General features: G+C 40.0%; 1 protein-coding gene across 4 annotated transcripts in view; it reads left to right on the top strand.

Annotated features, from left to right (window-relative positions):
* The first annotated feature begins 663 nt into the window (after positions 1 to 663).
* Positions 664 to 20,654, top strand: part of cep170ba (centrosomal protein 170Ba) — a 30,722-nt gene continuing 10,731 nt past the window's right edge. For 3 of the 4 annotated variants that reach the window (XM_061968704.2, XM_061968702.2, XM_061968701.2), the window contains exons 1-9: positions 666 to 839; positions 1,394 to 1,534; positions 9,790 to 9,879; positions 10,486 to 10,566; positions 11,063 to 11,119; positions 11,285 to 11,441; positions 16,219 to 16,347; positions 19,129 to 19,617; positions 19,707 to 20,599. In XM_061968704.2, coding sequence (XP_061824688.1) covers positions 1,430 to 1,534; positions 9,790 to 9,879; positions 10,486 to 10,566; positions 11,063 to 11,119; positions 11,285 to 11,441; positions 16,219 to 16,347; positions 19,129 to 19,617; positions 19,707 to 20,599 — 2,001 coding nt within the window. In that variant the 5' untranslated portion in view covers positions 666 to 839; positions 1,394 to 1,429. Of the gene's footprint in view, positions 840 to 1,393; positions 1,535 to 9,789; positions 9,880 to 10,485; positions 10,567 to 11,062; positions 11,120 to 11,284; positions 11,442 to 16,218; positions 16,348 to 19,128; positions 19,618 to 19,706; positions 20,600 to 20,654 lie in introns of all 4 variants that reach the window. The other variant, XM_061968703.2, reaches the window with a different exon arrangement.

The raw sequence follows: 20,654 nt of genomic DNA, 5'->3' as shown, positions 1-20,654 counted from the left end.
ATATTTAAGAAGTCAGTTTTGACACAAAACGTAATCAATGTTGTAATTTCATAACCGTTTGTATAACCTGTGCTTCCGTCAAAATGAATAAATAAAAGTCCTCGCTGGTTAAGATAAAGATCGTCTATTAAATAGTGATGATCAACCTATAGTAAAACATATGTTTTAGATCTAACTAAACAGGACTGTGTACGCTGGTTTGTGGTACAACGTAATTTATAATAAGACTAATAATATAAAAATATATAACAATAATAAATAACATAACACATCCTCGTGGTTTCTGCGATGAGGTTGCGACTTGTCCAGGGTGTACCCCGCCTTCCGCCCGATTGTAGCTGAGATAGGCTCCAGCGACCCCAAAGGGAATAAGCGGTAGAAAATGGATGGATGGATGGATCCTCGTGGTTTGTTACTTGAGAGTTTGGATTGTGTAATTGCAATTGTAAGATGTTTTGTGTGTCGATTCAGAAAAATAAGTACACGTCAACGTTTTTTAAAAAATGAAAAAAAAAAAACATAAAACGTGAGCAGCTGTCAAACTAGTCAAACGACCGCGTTCTTTTTAGATGTACAAATTTAGCATCAGAGTGAGACCTCTTACCTTCACGAGCATCGTGGCGCATTTCACCCAAGCTACGTCACCGTGTGGGGAGGCGAGGCGTCGGAGTTTCGCCCGGTTGTCATTCCCCGAGGGAAAAAAAAAGTAGGTGTGAGTGAAATTTACCTGGCCTCGGACACCTGGTGCTCGTCACATACATGTCGGTCGTCGAATTTCATTCCCCCAAAGACTCTCAACGCTGGCTTCACTCAGGAGTAGGACGGAGAAGGCTTTACAGGTACGTTCATGCTCGGGGGGAATATACGGAAACGCTGGATCGGTCCCGACTAAACTTCATGACCGTACAAGTCTACTATAGTGAAACAGTCAACTAAAATAAGGAAGCACGTTGATCTGTTTAGAATGTGGCAAGTGTTCCAGTCGCAAATGTCACAGGAAGGGAAAAAAACGCCAGCACTGGAAGTTTCCTTTTTAGCTGAAGTTCCACGAAAGCCTCACACTACTAAAAGCTTTCTGCAATGCCTAGTAATTAAAGGCTCTCACGGTCTAGAAGTTTAGTGTCATTTTATTTAATATTCTGAATGTGTTGTGGTCGCTATACTGTACACCTGCTTACCACTTACCTGCCATATTTGTCGCCATTGCACAGAATATGTTCACTATACGTGCTCTTTAGTAGTAACCGACAGACCGGAAGTGTTTGGTTAAACAGGTCTAACCAAGGTGAGACGGGCACTTCCGCTCATTATTCTCGACATGTTGCCAGGTGTCTTCCTCAGGTGTTCACTTCAATGAATGTGGTTCTTCTCTTATTTGTTGTTTACATCCTAGGATGCCAAGAAGATCCTGATTCGCAGCAGCACCAGGATGAGCGTGACGTCATGGTTTCTGGTCAGCAGCTCAGGCATGCGCCACCGGTTGCCACGGGAGATGATCTTTGTGGGTCGGGATGATTGCGAACTCATGCTGCAGGTGTGTGTGTTTTACTTAGTGCATGTTGGCCGAGCTTGACTCAGGAAAAGAGGTGAACCATGCTTGGTGCAATCCCTTCAAAATGGTTACATGTCTGAGGGGGCAGCCATTAACCTGTCAGTTTCTAGGCACTAAAACAGTGCTATTGAACTGGCAGCCCGAGGGCCAAATCCGGCCCGGGAATGACACCATACCAGCCCCCGAGTTCAGTTTTCCGGCAAATTCCTCAAAACACTGGAGTGCTCCAGTTGTATAGATCAGTGTTTTTCAACCACTGTGCCGCGGCACACTAGTGTGCCGTGAGATATAGTCTGGTGTGCCGTGTGAGATTATGTAATTTCACTTTATTGGGTTAAAAATATTTTTTGCAAACCAGTAATTATAATCTGCAAATGTGCCCTTTTTGAGTGTCTGCACTGTCTGGAGCTCCGCAGAGTAACCGTGTAATACTCTTCCATATCAGTAGGTGACAGCAGGTAGCTAATTGCTTTGTAGATGTCGGGAACATGGTTTGTCGTGATCACAATATGCGGGAGGCAGTGTGTAGGTAAAAAGGTATCTAACACTTAAACCAAAAATAAACAAAAGTGGAGTGGCGCAAAGTGCCGCTAAGAAAAGGCATTGAAGCTTAGGGAAGGCTATGCAAAACAAAACTAAAACTGAACTGGCTGCAAAGTAAACCAAAACAGAATGCTGGACGACAGCAAAGACTTGCAGCGTGTGGAGCAGATGGCGTCCACAAAGTACATCCGTACATGACATGACAATCAACAATGTCCCCACAAAGAAGGATAAAAACAACTGAAATATTCTTGATTGCTAAAACAAAGCAGGTGCGGGGAATAACGTTCAAGGAAGACATGAAACTGCTACAGGAAAATATCAAAAAAATAGAAAAATAAGAGCGCAAGACAAGAACTAAAACACTACACACACAAACACCTAAAAACTCAAAATAAGTCACGGCGTGATGTGACAGGTGGTGACAGTACACCTACTTTGAGACAAGAGCTATAGTGATGCATGCTTGGTTATGGTTTGAATTCATATCCAACAATTGCGACTTTTTATTGTCGATACCGGCTACTGAGTTGAATTTTTTTGTGTTTTCTGCTGGTGGTGTGCCTCCGAATTTTTTCAACGAAAAAAATGTGCCTTGGCTCAGAAAAGGTTGAAAAACACTGGTATAGTGTCAAGCTGTCAAGACATTCGCAGCTCCTTGCGTTGACATTTTACCCTTGCTAGCAAACCCAGAACACTGGGGTCCAAATTTGAGATTTACATAACTGAATGTTCTTCAGGGCACCCCTTTTAAGGTGACCTATTATGCAAAACTAACCTTTCTTATGGTACTCTCCTTTGTGTATTTGAGATCCCCATGAGTCCCGAAAGTTTGACATCAAACCATGCAGGCATTGCGAAGATATCTATAACGAACCGTTGGGAATTTGTTCTGACTCGTGACGTTTTCTGACCTGTAACGTCAGCGGGTAGAAATTTACCCAAAGACTTATGCGTGAGTCTGCCATTGTGTTATCACTCAATAAGCTCCTTCTTTTTTCTACCCCCTTGTTGTGGGGCAGACTGGCTCGTACATGCACGTGCATCCTCCGCTGTTGACATTTCTAATACAAAGTAGCGTATAGTTCTAACTTACATTTGCCGGTAGACTCCATAAAGGAGCGCTAAAAACTGATTCATGGATGACGGGGAGAAGACCCAGTCAAAGTGGAGGCACGTTAACAAGACCGGCTACAAAAGGACGTATCCTGAAGAGACGGTTAGAAAGTGGCTTGAAGACTGTCTGTAAAACATAATCTGCAACATTTTGACCAAAGAACCACCATCACATGTTATGTAGACCCCAAGGAAGTGTTTTAAATTTAGAAAAAAATTATTATAGCTCTCGTTTAAGTTCTCTCCTTATTAGCAGTCAGAATTTTTTTTTTCGTAATGTCATTTCTTTTAACTAAGGTGTTCCTGTAGTTTGTTCACTTTAATTACAGCCAGTAGTTATTTGTTCAACTTATTTAGTTGAATTAGTAGTGTTCCTCAAGGTTCCATTTTAAGTCCTCTTTGTAATCATTTTAATTCAACTGGTGGCCTGCGAGTTTAGTTAAAAAACTTCAAGTTCTGAGAGACTTGTACTTTTGCTGCAGATTCTTACAATATCTATGACAGAGAGATGATCTTTGACTAGCTTTTTTTGCAGAAGATCCTTAAAAACAAAGACCAAAGTCAAAATGTCTACTTGTTTGTTGTAATATACAAAATAAGACAAATAGTGAAGGGAGAAGTCAGGCCTCCCGGTCCTTAACTTTCTGGAAATCTGACCCCATAAACAATTTAGTTGAATATATTTGCTTTAGTATATACAAAATGCTCTGAAACTGTTGACCAAGCTCATAGTTGGATTAAATTGTTGCTGTGGTTCACATGCTTGCCAAACTGCTGTCAGGAATAAATATCTCATTTTGCTAAATGCTTCCTTACTCAGCGTGTAAACCTCCAAACTACTTTCACAATTTATAAAATATTTTCTTTGAGTATTTTTTAACATGCTCCATATTCTTCTCCATATTCTCTGTGTATTAGAGAGACTATCCTCTCGTGTCAAATAACACTGGCCCCTCCAACTTGCGTGTTTGGAATTACCGAGACAACTGTTGTCCAAACAGTTTCCAAGTCTCTAGACTAGCAATTAGACCACATATCTGCCTTTTTTGTTTTTTTGTCTCTAGTTTGCTGTTGTGCCGAAACCATCAGGTCTGACATTGAGGAATGTGTTAGTGTTGCAGCTCAGTTAACCTAATCAAAAACGTAAACTGTTTAATTAACCCTCAGCCTCAGGCAAGCATGCCATTCACCAGAAAGTTGACAGAGCAGATAGGACAAGAGACAATGTGCATCAGAGCGGCTTTTTCCCTCCAGATAAAAGGCCTATTGAAGGGTGTCGACAATTTTGCCTGGTAGTCTGTTGTCATGATTATTGTGATGTGGGGGCCCTGAGTGGTCAATGAAAAGAGAACAGAAACAGTGAATGGTTGCTTGTACAGTCATTAAAACAAGCATATTTACCCTGGGAGAAAAAAGAAATGTCAAAAATAATGAGTTACCTAAAGTGATTAATCACAAAAAAAATTCACATTATTCATGTTTATGCCATTATTAATCACACAATTTATTTTGACCATACATTCTTCTTTACCATAACACAGGATGGTTATCTGAAAGGCTGCATGGGTTGCTAAATGGTCAGTGATCAGGTCAATGCATAATAAAGATCGTCCGATTATCGGCGCTGACATATCAGTATCGGCCTCTTATTTTCGGTATACGATATACTGTATACACATGATACCAGTATTTAGTATATAAATATTTTATTTGGTTTATATAAAACAAAAATCGTGAAGTAGATGGAAATAATCACTACTCAAGCACCAGCGCGTTTGCCCTGCATGTGAAGAGTTGCTTTTTTTTCACTGCACTGCTCTAGCTGCCATGCACCCACCCTTTCGTCTTCCTCCTGCAATGTTGGTCACTGGTTCACAGTCTGTCTAACTTTTCAAAACTTTTGCCGTGAAATCCTGTTTTTGTCTTTCTTTGCCGGTATCTGACCGGTTGTGTTTTGTTTGTTTTTGCTACTGCAGCGAGTCTCTCGACAAGCCTCCATCCGCAGCACTCGCAGCGTGGGCTGATTGAAGGAGCGCACCGTTTCATGTTTCGTGATTCAACCAAACAATGCGACAGAAATGAATGGGCATGAAGATGACATATCTCTGCCAAAGGACGGGACTTTAGATAAAACATTTAAAAAATGTTCCTGTACGAAATTCTGACAAAAAATTGCAAGCACATAAAAACCTTTGAATAGCTATGAAGGATTAATCCTAAATCAAAAGTACTGTATGAATAATCTGATTCAAAATGTGTATACGATAACAAAAAAAACCTACAGTACACTGTTTTCTTTCTTATACATTTTCCAACATTATATTAAGAAACAATCTTGTTACTAGCCGAAATTCTGTGCTCAGTATAGGCTGACAATTAAGTTTATGTATTTTTTTTAAACTTGGTGCAGCAATGTAGCTCAACATAACAGTTTAGCAAATTATTCCTAGTCACACCCTGGGGCGTCAAAGTTGAGGGAAAAGTGGGGATGTTATACCAGGAGCCCCAAGCACATGAGGGGCCCCAGGGCTTTGGTTAGTTTATAGATTTTTTTTCTCCGTCATTTAAAAATGCAAATGCTTATAAACAACATCATAAATGTTAAGGTAAAAAATAGAGCTGTGAAAGTTTAATACTAAGGTTGTTTTAATTAAAGAATATCCAAAATTACCTACACCCCCCCATCAAAATAAAAAATGCAAAGCTATTCATTCCATCTGGATAGCAGGAAACCTAGCTTGGAACACTTCACTCAACCCAGCCATCATAACGTCCTCAGAGCTCAACTTTAAGCGTTCTCACACAGCACCAACATTTTGGAACAAGGATGAACTGATAGACAAAAGTTAAAATACACCAAATGTATTTGTGGTAGGTAGGGATGTAACAGTATGGAAATTTCATATCATGGTTATCGTGACGAAACTAACACGGTTATAATTATCGTGGCATTGTTGAATGTGCTCCAAAAGTACTTAAACACACTAAAATCTTTTGACCAACATTTTTTTTGATAACTAAAATAAATGGACACACTCAGAAAACCCACTAGTTTGCTTGTTTTGTTTCTTATGCTTCACTAATAGTGTTTTAGTCTTAGTATTGTATCTGTTTTAATGGCTAAGCTTTTAATGTTTTAAATATTGGTTTGTACTGTAGTAGTTTAAGATTTATTTAAATGAAGAGTGTAGTGCTGGGCGATATGGCCTTTTTTTAATATCGCGATATTTTAAGGCCATATCGCGATACACAATATATATCTCGATATTTTGCCTTAGCCTTGAATGAACATTTGATGCATATAATCACAGCAGTATGATGATTCTATGTGTCTACATTAAAACATTATTCTTCATACTGCATTAATATATGCTACTTTAAAACTTTCATGCAGAGAAGGAAATCACAACTAAAAAAATCAATATTTTTTTCATACGGTGTTGATCTGGAAATGTTTGCCTCGGCATTTTGATGGTGTGGGCGTGTGGCACCAAACGGAGATGCTGACATGCAGAGTTTAAAGCACTCTTCATTGTCTAGCAGGTGACTTTTCAAATGATGCTACATATTAGCAGTAATGCTACTTTTTATAGCAACGCTTTTGCCCCACACTTGACAAATTACGGTTGTCTGTTCGACATATTCCCACTTGAAGCCAAACCACCGCCAGACGATGGACCCCCTGCTGTTTTTTTGGGGAACTAGTTATTCCTTCATTTGTTACCATATTTGCTCCTTCTCTCTCTCGTATTACCACTGGCACGGCTGCGCTAGCATCACAGCTAACGTTACCCATGCTGCAACCTCTTTGCTGCGCGAGGGCGTATACGTATGTGACGTATGACGTGACAGTATGTGACGTATGTAAGAAGGTGCACTTGTCTGTCTGTGAGAAGGAGACACAGGAAAGAGCGAGGAGAGCCTGTAGTGTAATGCCAGCAGCTAAAAGCAACTGCGTGAGAACGTATACTCGAATATCACGGTATAGTCATTTTCTATATCGCACAGAGACAAACCCGCGATATATTGCGTATACCGATATATCGCCCAGCCCTAGAAGAGTGTCTAACAAATACAATCTATTATTGTTATGTCTGGCAGGCGTTGTGGCGTCCTACTCTGTTCAGTGGCCCTTGAATGCATCGAAAAAACACCTGTTTCACATACACTGTAGTATAGAACGATCACTCCTGTCTAAGAGAGCATTTAGGTTGAAAGTGTGTATATGTATATATAAGTGTGTGTGTGTGTGTATGTGTAACGTATGTGTGTGTATTATGTATGTATGTGTATATGTATGTATGTATGTATGTATGTATGTACAAACCCCGTTTCCATATGAGTTGGGAAATTGTGTTAGATTTAAATATAAACGGAATACAATGATTTGCAAATAATTTTCAACCCATTTTCAATTGAATGCACTACAAAGACAACATATTTGATGTTCAAACTGATAAACATTTTTTTTTTGCAAATAATCATTAACTTTAGAATTTGATGCCAGCAACACATGACAAATAAGTTGGGAAAGGTGGCAATAAATACTGATAAAGTTGAGGAATGCTCATCAAACACTTATTTGGAACATCCCACAGGTGTGCAGGCTAATTGGGAACAGGGGGGGTGCCATGATTGGGTATAAAAACAGCTTCCCAAAAAATGCTCAGTCTTCCACAAGAAAGGATGGGGCGAGGTACAACCCTTTGTCCAGAACTGCGGGAGCAAATAGTCAAACAGTTTAAGAACAACGTTTCTCAAAGTGCAATTGCAAGAAATTTAGGGATTTCAACATCTACGGTCCATAATATCATCAAAAGGTTCAGAGAATCTGGAGAAATCACTCCACGTAAGCGGCATGGCCGGAAACCAACATTGAATGACCAAGACCTTTGATCCCTCAGACGGCACTGTATCAAAAAACGACATCAATCTCTAAAGGATATCACCACATGGGCTCAGGAACACTTCAGAAAACAACTGTCACTAAATACAGTTCGTCGCTACATCTGTAAGTGCAAGTTAAAGCTCTACTATGCAAAACGAAAGCCATTTATCAACAACATCCAGAAACGCCGCCGGCTTCTCTGGGCCCGAGATCATCTAAGATGGACTCATGCAAAGTGGAAAAGTGTTCTGTGATCTGACGAGTCCACATTTCAAATTGTTTTTGGAAATATTCAACATTGTGTCATCCGGACCAAAGGGGAAGCAAACCATCCAGACTGTTATCGACGCAAAGTTCAAAAGCCAGCATCTGTGATGGTATGGGGGTGCATTAGTGCCCAAGGCATGGGTAACTTACACATCTGTGAAGGCACCATTATTGCTGAAAGGTACATACAGGTTTTGGAACAACATGTGCTGCCATCTAAGCGCAGTCTTTTTCATGGACGCCCTTGCTTATTTCAGCAAGACAATGCCAAGCCACATTCAGCACGTGTTACAACAGCGTGGCTTCGTAAAAAAAGAGTGCGGGTACTTTCCTGGCCTGCCTGCAGTCCAGACCTGTCTCCCATCGAAAATGTGTGGCGCATTATGAAGCGTAAAATACGACAGCGGAGACCCCGGACTGTTGAACGACTGAAGCTCTACATAAAACAAGAATGGGAAAGAATTCCACTTTCAAAACTTCAACAATTAGTTTCCTCAGTTCCCAATCGTTTATTGAGTGTTGTTAAAAGAAAAGGTGATGTAACACAGTGGTGAACATGCCCTTTCCCAACTACTTTGGCACGTGTTGCAGCCATGAAATTCTAAGTTAATTATTATTTGCAAAAAAAAATTAAGTTTATGAGTTTGAACATCAAATATCTTGTCTTTGTAGTGCATTTAGTGTTTTTTTTTTGTTTTTTTTAGTATTCAATTGAATATGGGTTGAAAAGGATTTGCAAATCATTGTATTCCGTTTATATTTACATCTAACACAATTTCCCAACTCATATAGAAACGGGGTTTGTATGTATGTACAGTATATGTCTATATATGTATGTAGTGTGTATATATATATATATATATATATATATATATATATATATATATATATATATATATATATATATATATATATATATGTATGTATATATATACTGTATGTATATTTATTTATTTATTCATGGTGCTTTATTCTAGATATGTTCCCATTTTTCAATTAAGGTTTTTACATGTTTTTTAAAAAGCTCTGTAGTGCATTTAAACATACCAAGTGTGTGTGTGTTTAGGGTGGCAATGTCGGGTTTGGGATAGGGTGCCCTTTATGAGTCTTTAGTATCGGGGCCCAGAATTTGATGCTGCGACACTGGTCACATGGCCTGCAGCCACTTGTTGCTGGGTAGAATTTTGTGTCCAATATGCCGTTTCTTTAGCAAGTTGTTGCTGACAGTGGTGCTACATCATACAGCAAAGAAAGGACAGTGACCATTTGCAGCAACACAGACTCTTTGCTGATACTACTTCTGAAGGACATTTGATAGGTAGATGTGTACAAGACTGTCACAAAAATGACAGAATACATGTTGGAAAAAATAAAGAGACATGTATTTTTTGTTAATGCAAAATCCATCGTTTTTATTTTACAGTCTCGAAGTGTCGACAAACAGCATGCTGTAATCAACTACGACACAAACACAGATGAGCACATGGTGAAGGACCTGGGCAGCTTAAACGGGGTGAGTGATTCCAACGTGATCGAGGCCACACTCTCTGTTCCACAAACTGTTCCTTACGCATGCAACGAGAGCTGTTTGTAAGAGTAGACTGACCTTTGCTCTCACATTTTTAGCACCGGTTTCCTCTGTGTCGCTTTTCTGCTGGTACATTATCCCCAGTGAACTCTACAATTTGCGTGGTCAGGGAAGCTGCTTGTTGTTCTCCCACAGTGGCTGCAGCAGACAAATTAACCAGAGCAGATCAGTGTGGGGCCTCAATAAAGCTGCTCTTTAATTCTCCCTCCAGACCACCTTTGTCCCGAAATATAAACAGAAATCTCACTGATTAGTTTTTGCAGAAAATGACGCAATTATAGACAGTTCCAGTATCGCTTCCTCTCAGCCTGTTTTCAGTTTCATGCATGTCTTTGCCAATGGTTGCCTTACCTAAGGACATAATCTCATCAGAGTTTTAAAAACCCCAAGATTAGCTTTCAATGGGAAAAGGGCCAATTGCAAAGCACCTTACAGTATCTGCATGCGTGTAACACCGAGCAAGAAGCTCTCTCACATCCACTCTGTTTAAATACAAGCTTGATGTTTATATTTCTGATTTTTTTTTCTCAGACATTTGTGAATGACCTCAGAATTCCGGACCAGACCTACATCACCCTCAAGCTTTCCGATGTAATTCGCTTTGGTTATGATATCCTTTCTTCCTTTTATTGTAATTCCTGATATTACTGATGCAGCGTATCACTCACATTGGTTATTATAGTATGTAAGGAAACTGACAGATTCAGATCCCAACAACGTGCGGTGTATTTAGTTATGGTGACAAACATTTCTAACAGTAACTGTACTGCAAAAGAGCTTTCAGTCATGTTATCTAAACTAGATCCCACCTTCTTCAGGCTTTCAGCTGGAGATTTTCAGTCCACATTTGACAATAATCTAAAACCCCTGACAGAAAAACCACAGAGGATTAACATACCTTTGCAGCCAGTGGCCAACAAAAGCAAAACACTAAATGTTATTGATGCAAACAGCAGCCTAATTGTGCCTCATTTCAAACACACATACAGTATTTGGTTTAAATAGTGTTTCCTCAGGTAGCAGTGTTGTACATTAGCTACTCTGTTAATGTACAGGCGGAAGGTTGATCACGTCTGGTATGTTGTTCTACTTTAACTGGTGCACACATGCTCATGTATATATCCTGGAGAAGATTCAACACAAAGTCCCAGAGGAAGCTCTCAAAGTAAGTAGCCTTTTCAGGCAAGCAGTAATGAAATCTTTGTCATTGTTATTCTATTAATAAAAGAAACATGTAACCAGATTGTTTTGAAATCTAGTCGGATGTGTGTGCATGTATCTGCAAGGCATTCCTCACATCCTGTTTTCCCACTCTCATACCTTTTTGCAGCATGAAAAGTACACTAGCCAGTTGCAGCTTGGCCTAAAAGCCTTGGAGGCCAGTGTGAAGGACAAGCAGCAGGTCCATTGCACAGAAAAAAGAAAAGAGGCCGTTTCTAATGCTAAGCTACCTCAGAAGAGCGAGCGCAGAGCCCTCTCACTCACAGGTACAAATGGCCCCTCACACAGTGACTGTAATCCAAACCTATCATCACACTTAAATTATTGAGGCGTTTTTGTTATTTTGTTGTTTTTGTTTGTTTATGGCATTTTTGTAAAAATAAAAAATGCAAAATATGTGATACTTCTAAAAAATAAGTTACAGCGTGAAATATTTGAGGTTGGGTAATTACAGCCTTGAATAGGTAAATTCAAATAATTGATTTTCATACAGTGGACACAAAATATTGCTTTTACAGTGCTTACCAAGCCAGAATGAGATAGAAAGTATAGGCAGGACTTGGTTGAATTTATTGAGTTCACACAAGTGTTTTATACAGTTCATCCGGAAAGTATTCACAGCACTTCACTTTTTCCAAATTTTCTTATGTTATAGCCATATTCCAAAATGGAATACATTAATTTTTGTCCGCAAAATTTTACAGACAGTACCCCATAATGACAATGTGAAAACATCTTTTGATTTTTTTGCAAATGTATTAAAAATAAAAAAACTAAGAAATCACATGTACATAAATATTCACAGGACTTTGCACTAGTAATGGAGAGCGAATATATGAAGGTGTTTGCAGAGCAGTACTGTTACATCGTGGCATTTTGTAAGTGTTTATGGAATTCAAAAGGTTGTTAGATTTTTTAGGCACTTTTTTAATTGGTTATATAATGTTTGGTGTGTTTGACTTTGTATGTACTCCTGCACTTTATTGTTCAAGTTTTATGTCATATGCGGTTTTAACTGAAATGGATGCAAAGGAGCATGAGTGAGGTGTTCTGCTGAAGCCTTCTGCTTTCTAATCAGGTTAGGTTACATCAAAATCCTTGAATATTTTGTCAAATTGGATATCAATGTTTATTCTCAATTTACAGACTACACCTCATATTAACTTTGACTGGTAATGTTTGTGGAAAGCCAGTCAAAGCTAAGCATGGGTCAAGCATTAAAAATGGTCAAACAGGACTTGTGAAGTGTCTCCAAACAAAGCATGTATTGACTAGTGCGAGTCTGCCCTTATTCTTGTGTACCGGTAGATATGTGGTTGGTTGTGTGAAGCCTATGAGATATTGTGTTTTAAATTGGCAACACGTTGACTTTTTTTGGAATTTTGCCTATTTTTACAATCATTATGAATGACAAGAAGACAAAATGTTGTTTTAGGTAGCTAACAATGCAGCTAATGGTAGCAATCAATTCTACCTCTAAATCACTTTAAAAATGCATTCAAAAACCGTCATTCACGTCCCGTAACCCGTATAATAACCACGCTGTAGCAACATTGTTATTGTAAGAGCGAACACTGAGGACCTTATTTTCTATCGTAGTAACACATCGGCGTGCTTCGGTATTAGCTGTAAAAGCTAACTACGGAAAGAGATAAGCTAGCTTCTACGACAACACCAAATGCGTTTGAGTTTGTAATCTGTATTGACTGAAAAACATGAACAATCATATTACAGAATCTGTGAAGTATTAGCCCACATTTCATGTTTTGTTTGTACACAGCTAGCCAGACAATGGAACAGAGAGTGTGACCTGTAATTGTAATAACACACATGGCATACTGCATGTATCATGATCAATATAAAGTGTGACCCACTCGATGGACAGTTATGTCTTTGGTCCAACTGGCCAGGGACGTTTTTTTCTGGTTTATTTGGGGTAAGCACTCCATTTATGTCAAAATAGCTTGTTTTCAAATTCCACATTTGCAGCTTCGATTCACTTTCACCTCACTCTATTGGCTTCCGTCTGCTCCAACCTTTCACCCTCTTCTTCGCGCTCGCTTTTCGAAGCAGTAGTTCATCCTTCGTTCATTCAGTTTGAAAAAGATAAGGTCAATCCTCATTTTCAAAATAAAATAAAAAGTGTAGTTCCCTTTTAGTGTTTGTTGCGGACATGCCAAGTGGTGAAAGGTTAAGGACCAGCTCTTATCTTTTTTAGCCATGCCTGTTAGCAGAAAGCCTTTTTTAAAGCGAATGCCCATGAAGGTATTTAAAACGGTGTGTTTGTCGTGGTGCCAGCTTGTCACATGTGCCTGTCTAACTGGAGTTGATCTCAGGGCATCTAAGCTGCTCTGAGCAGCACGAATCTCAGCAAATCATAATTTACAGCATCGACAACAGTTAAATAATTGTTAGAGAATTAAGTTTGTGTGCCCTTCCAGCTGATTGCATCATAATAACCCCTGTGAGGTCAGAGTAAGGGTAAGACTTAAAATGGAGCGTTTCTGAACATCTTTGCCAAGTCCAGGTTCTAGCAGAAGCTAGACATTGGGGTGTGATGGCCATGTCATGTGATCTTCTTCAACAACAGTTCTACTACACTAGCAGTATTTGTTTTCTCTATTCTTAACGGAACTCAGAATTGTATTTTCTCTGCACTGAGAAATACAAACTGTAGGACTATGCTGGAGTGGACTACATTTTGTGCTGGTTTTTCACAAGTTAGTCACTTGTCCAAATCTGGCGACTCTGCCCCATACTTGAAAGAGAGCTATGAATATCCTTTCTGTGTTTTCTTGTGTGTTTTCCAATCCAGCTGCACAGGATGTGGATATTGTCCAAGACATGTGGCTGTCTGCACTTGTAGAGGGTGTGACTCATTAAGCCATTAAAAGAACAGTTTACCGCATTACTGTACCTTGACAACCAAAACTATTTTTGCCTACAGTAGAGCAAATATACCAATCAGTTGTGATATTTTGAAAATGGTACAATACAATAACTGGTTTAAGTCCATTATCCTGACGTGCACTGGAAGACATTCACATTCCTATACTTTGAGGATATTGAGCTTACTTCGTCTTTGCATATGGTTGTAAAAACTATGTTGACTTTAGATAAACCCTAGCAGGAGGGAGAATATGTAGTTGTGACAAACTTTAAGTGCAAGTAAGCAGTAATCCTTAGAGACCATTCACTTATCAATACATCTTTTTAGATATAAGATGCCCCCTCTATAGATCAAGAGGTTATCCATTGTTCTTCTCCCTTGAAGATTAGGATTAGCTACATTGTTTTTTTGTATTAGTATTATCTGTATAGACTACACAGCAGGGGTGTCAAACTCATTTTAGCTCAGGGGCCACTTGGAGGAAAATCTATTCCCACGAGCGCCGTACTGGAAAAATCATGGCATAATAACTTAGAAATATAACTACGACAACTTCAGATAGTTTTCTTTGTTTTACTTAGGTATAAAATAGAACAAGCACTTTCTGAAAATGTACATATTACAAATAATCGTCTTGACAAAACACATGAAGAATGCAATGAATTTAGACTTTGTCTCTGTATCTACTACGCCATTATACTGTAAGTCACAGCCTATCTCTGAATAAACAAAATACAGAATAAATAATTGGTCTTCTAGGTATCAAATACCTCATTTGTCATTTCCACGTATTAATCCTGTGCTAACTCAACAAACCATACAAACTGAAGTAGAATCTATTCGGTTGAGTTACTCCCTGCCTTGTAGGCACCACTGTGTATTGAGAGAAATATACAAGCTGTACAATACGAGGACAATTTCAACAAACTAAACAAATTAATTTAAGAGATTGACAGTATTGCAGTAAATCCCACACTACTCAGTGGCCTAGTGGTTAGAGTGTCCGCCCTGAGATCGGTAGGTTGTGAGTCCAAACCCCGGCCGAGTCATACCAAAGACTATAAAAATGGGACCCATTACCTCCCTGCTTGGCACTCAGCATCAAGGGTTGGAATTGGGGGTTAAATCACCAAAAATTATTCCCGGGTGCGGCACCGCTGCTGCTCTCCTCACCTCCCAGGGGGTGAACAAGGGGATGGGTCAAATGCAGAGGACAAATTTCACCACACCTAGTGTGTGTGTGTGTGACAATCATTGGTTCTTTAACTTAACTTAAGTTAACTTTAACTAGTTTAGTTTTTTAAAATTTCCACAGAAGACAATAGTTTTCGTAGAACTATATTGGGGTGCAGTGTCTCATGCATCATTTTAAGTGGTGTTACCAATTGTTTATTTTACTCCTGAAACCTGCTATCTTTCAGCTTTCTCAAGTGCATCAATATCAGGTGTCACATCTTGAGTGGCAGACAATTTTAGGATGTTATCCAGGTGGTTGTGCGTGAGCCTTGAGCGTAGCTTTGTTGAGAAAACGTGTTCACAGAGATGTGTGGTTTCCCATGCATTTCTGTGAATAAATAGGAGTATAATTTTTATTGGAGCACTCTGCACTCTGTCTACTTTTTTCTTTTTTGACAAATACATTTTGTGGAAATGAGGATGCAAAATCACAAAGTGTTCGATGCAGTATACGTAAAATGGCAAGTTTTACGTTGTGTCGAGGGGGAGGAGCTTTACTGTACACAGGTTTACTGTGTACCTCTTGCTTGCTCGGCCCGTATAAACCATTTACCGGTACTTGCCGAACAAAATTGCTATTGCGACATCCAGTTGACATATTGAGAACTGCAGTTTCTTTCATTTCAAAAAGTCAGCTTATTTTACACTTAGCAATCCTATCCTGCGGGCCGGGTGAAACCCATTCACAGGCAGGGGGCATGTTTAACATCCCTGCTATACAGCATGCATCATAGTGTCCGTGTGAGATAGTTGACCGCCCCTTTTTTGCTGTCCTCATGTAATAGTACTGTGTGGGCATTGTGTGTATTACACACCTTCTCTTTTTAAATTAACTATCATTTATTTTTAATGTTATATTTCTTGATTGCCTTATGAAGCTAATACAGTGTGTGTGTGTGTGTGTGTTCGTTTTTTAGGTGCTACAGATGCACCAATATCCAAGCCAACTCCTCTTTATGGCCGGCCGTCCTGGTGGGGGGAGGATGAAGACCCGGCCACTAAAATCCAGAACCGAACTGGAAAGTCAACTGAACATCAGTCGCCAGGTCTGAGAACATGTCGTACAGTTTTACATATGTGTTTGAAAGCCACTTTATTCAAAGTAAAGTGGGTGTACAGTGTTTTTCCACATCTGTGACTTAGAACCTAATTAGAAATGACAGGCTTTCCTGTGGCATCACATTCGGAAACCCTTTGTGGGTCATCGAGCGATGGGTGGTGTTAAGCCCAAGGCAGTTAGTTCTCTGGCTGAAAATTGTGGAATGTGAGCCAGATTTTACTATGCCAGGCCAATGGGCAGTGCCTGTCTGCCTCGTGATGGATTATGACCTGATAAACTGTTAGAGGGGGGAGGAAGCATGATTGTCAGCCTCATGTTACCCAGTAGTAGTGGATTATGGGAGTGGTGTCCGGCAACTGTCGACAACCCAATAGTAGAAATAATGTAATTTGGGTATACTTTGTTTATGTTTGAGGACCATATATTTAAAAAGTATACTGTATATACTATACACATAGGCCAGGACACCTTGCGGTTACATCTACATGAGTTTTCCCCTTGACAGCTATAAACCGCTTCCACTCTTATGGCAACATTTTAGTTATTAGTGGGATTTTTTGTCTATTCTTCCAAAAGATGACTTGTGAGGTCAATAATCACAGGGCTCCATTTGAGCCAGTCCAGTTCTTCCACACTAAACCCATCCAGGGCCGTAACTAGGATATGACAAATACCGAGGTCAAAAATTGGTGGTCCAAGAGGAGCTCTGAAAGACTGAAATCATGTGTATCACAGCAACATATAAAAAATATTACCTTGAGCACAATGAATTTCCAGAATACCAAAAGCTTACATTGAGGTAGAACTAGAACTATGTTATATTATCTAACAAACAGAATCATCTTGATTTTGTAACAGCAACATTATAAATGTTTTTATAATTATAAACATTACTATATTTTCAACTATGAGCGAGGTTGAACCCACAACCTTCTGTTTGGCAACTGAGTATTAATGACGCACATCACAAGAGCTATTGAAAGTCCAAATGGTAAATTTCTTAGCATATTCTTATCAGTGACAGAGCATTATGTGGCCAGGAATACATTTGGAGTAAAATGTTTTATGAAGCGCATTGTCTTACAAAAAATTACAATTGACATGTGCTTCTTTACGCAAAAAGGGCCGCGAAGGCCTACACACAGATACGTTTACGGCTGGCGGGCTTGATGTCTGTGAGCAGAACCTGGCTGACATGACAATGTTATTTTCCTGACAGCGTTTCACATCAATTTCATTCAGGTGAAACCAACATTAGTGACGTCCATACAATTTAATGTTATGTTGACAGCTCATTTTGGATGATGTTGATAGTAAAAGTGGACTTCATTGTGTTTTGTTGCTGGAGTTATAGCAGGCTGTGCATGACCAAAGATTGTATATTGTGACAGGATGATCTACCGCATGGTGATATTATGTAACGGCGTTGGGAGAGTGGCCGTGCCAGCAACCTGAGGGTTCCTGGTTCGATCCCCACCTTCTACCATCCTCGCCATGTCTGTTGTGTCCTTGAGCAAGACACTTCACCCTTGCTCCTGATGGGTTATGGTTAGCGCCTTGCGTGGCAGCTCCCACCATCAGTGTGTGAATGTGTGTGTGAACGGGTGACTGTGGCTATAGTGTCAAAGCGCTTTGAGAACCTTGAAGGTAGAAAAGCGCTATACATGTATAACCCATTTATGTACAGGCGCTGTACAGTACAGCGCACACCAAGTCCTACACAAAGTACATTTGCAGTCAATCATATCTTCTTTTTGCCACTTGTAAAAAATACAGAGGACATGACCTCGGTGTCCTCAATAGTAGTTACGGCCATGAACCCATCCAGCCATGCCTTTATTCCCACAAAGCTGAAAGTATAGAGTTGAAGATGCTTCTGTTATTGTCGTCACCATGCATCTCCACAGTGTGTTGAACCCTAACCAGTTATATTCATTGATATTAGGAATGTTACAATATCAAAATCTCACGGTATGATATTGTCATGGTATAAAGGCCACGGTACGATAATATTGTGGAATTGTCAAAAAAAAAAAGACTTGGTAAAAATGCCACAGTGAGTAAAAAAGGGTTGCAGGAATGTTTAGGATATACACACTGACTGTTAATGCTAAAATGTTTTAATCATATTTATTACTATAAACACACGTTTAAATGCAAATAATTGTGCAGAAACATCCACTGTTTCAAGCAAATGTCTGACAATTTTACTTTTAACAATTGAAATACCTAAAAAATTGATGTTTAGCTTCGCTGGCTACAAATATATTTTCCGGGTGTTAGTTTATCAGGTAGCTTTCCATATTTCTCGCGGTGTGCAGAGTCTACGCTCCCACTGGACGCTTTCCCTCTGAGGCCATGCGCCGTGACCCACTGTATGTCCCCTTGGAAACCCTGGAGACGAAGGTAGCGCTTTAGTACGCAGACCTCCGCCAAAGAGATTTTGAGTTATGTTGCTAACAAACAGACAAAGTTATGGATGGACCTTGATGAAATGTTTAAGAAATATCCATATAAAACAATTCCTCTTATCTAAAATCACACTTCTCCTGCAGTCTACGTCCTTTTCTCCCATTTACAGGATTATGGGAGTTGAGTTTATTTTTAGACCGACCAATGCAAAAGCACCAGAAAAAACTACTCTTACTAAGATTTTGTTTCATACCGTCAGACGTCACGTCATTATTGTGATGATTTTGAAACCGCAATACCGCGGTATCTACAATACTGTTAAATCTCTAATTGATATGTTATCTTTCCAAAACAGAAAAAGGTAAAAATGTGTCCAGATATGAGCTCAGTGGTTCTCTGTCTGAAAATCAAGGCAAGTCCATCTTCTCCTACCGCCGAGAGCCCAGCTACTTCGAGATCCCCACGAAAGAGCTCCAGCAACGTCCTCATAAGAAACTAGAGTTGGAAGTTCAGGAGGTTCCGACAAAGGACACTCAAGATCTCTCTCAACACTTCCCATCCACCCCCACACCTCCTGTGGTCCAAAGCCATGCCTCCTTCACTATCGAATTTGATGAATGCACCCCAGGCAAAATGAAGATCAAAGACCATGTGACCAAGTTTTCGTTCCGTCAGCAGCGTAAGCCACCTCCCACAGAGGCTGTGACCACGCCCACTGAGGTTGTATCGGCAGAAAGTAAGGTGGCTGACTGGCTCGTTCAAAGTACTGCTAACATGAAGAGGACAAGGTCACAGGGTGAAAGCTTCTTAAGCAGTGACCAGCTAGTTCTAAAGAGTAGCAAGGGTGAGTACCAATACCTGTAATTTTAAGATTAAACAATACCACACATGTATTTTCTAAAAAATGCTAATGTGATTTTGTGTCACCATCAGTAAACCATGAAAATGGTTCTGACAGCGGTTCAGAGGATCCTGCATTCAATAAAAAGGGTTGTCTCCAATCAAGCCATAGAACCTCCCCCCCACAGCGCTTCACAGACTCAGAACTGCTGTCGTCCTACTCTCCTCCAGACTCTCAGTCTGGTACTAGTAAGACGGATCCTCACCAAGCCTTTGTCATAGAATTCATTAATGAACATTTTGATGATGACCCCAGACGGAAGCGTTCCCAGACTGCACCACCCGAGCCTCTAAATTTCAGGGTCCAGCTTGATAAGGCCAAGAAAAGTCCAAGCCCCAATGGCGATAGTCAAGTCCAGTCTCCAGCCTCTAACACGCCCCCAACACAGCGGTACACTATTCCCCTCAAAGATCCTGCTTCCACAGGCTCTCAGAGAGCTGGCTCTCTACGAAGGGAAAAGACAGAGGAACGAATTAGCATCAGCTCCTCATCACAGTCATCGTCCACAATTTCTGTAAGGCCTTTTAGTAGTGTGGGCCGGAGATCCAAACTCGCAAAGGAATTTACTGCTGAATGGCTCAAACAGACAAAACATACGTCTTCTTCCAGTGGTGAGAAAAAGGCAGCTAGTCCTCCAACAAAACCTGAACCTGAGACATTGGTAGTCTCACACACTGATGAGACCCTCACGAGCCCTCCTGCAGTGAATTCTTCCCTTTTGCCAAAGACATCCTCTCCCATCCACCATCCTGTTCCTCTCCAGGCACCCAAAATGCCTTTGGTTTCTCCAAGTGTAGAGGTCAAGGTCCAGCATGGCCGCCTTAGAAATGAAGAGGACGAAACTTTAAGTGATGCTGGAACCTACACTATAGAAGCGGATCTCCAAGATAAAGAGCTTGAAGAGGCACGGAACAAGATTGACCAGGCAAGTTTTTTTTTTAACTCATATACACGATTGCTGTCGCTTTCCCTTGGGGAAC

This window comes from Nerophis lumbriciformis, linkage group LG08 (assembly GCF_033978685.3).
Source record: "Nerophis lumbriciformis linkage group LG08, RoL_Nlum_v2.1, whole genome shotgun sequence".
Taxonomy (NCBI): Eukaryota; Metazoa; Chordata; class Actinopteri; order Syngnathiformes; family Syngnathidae; genus Nerophis; species Nerophis lumbriciformis.
This window is presented reverse-complemented; position numbering and strand designations above follow the sequence as displayed.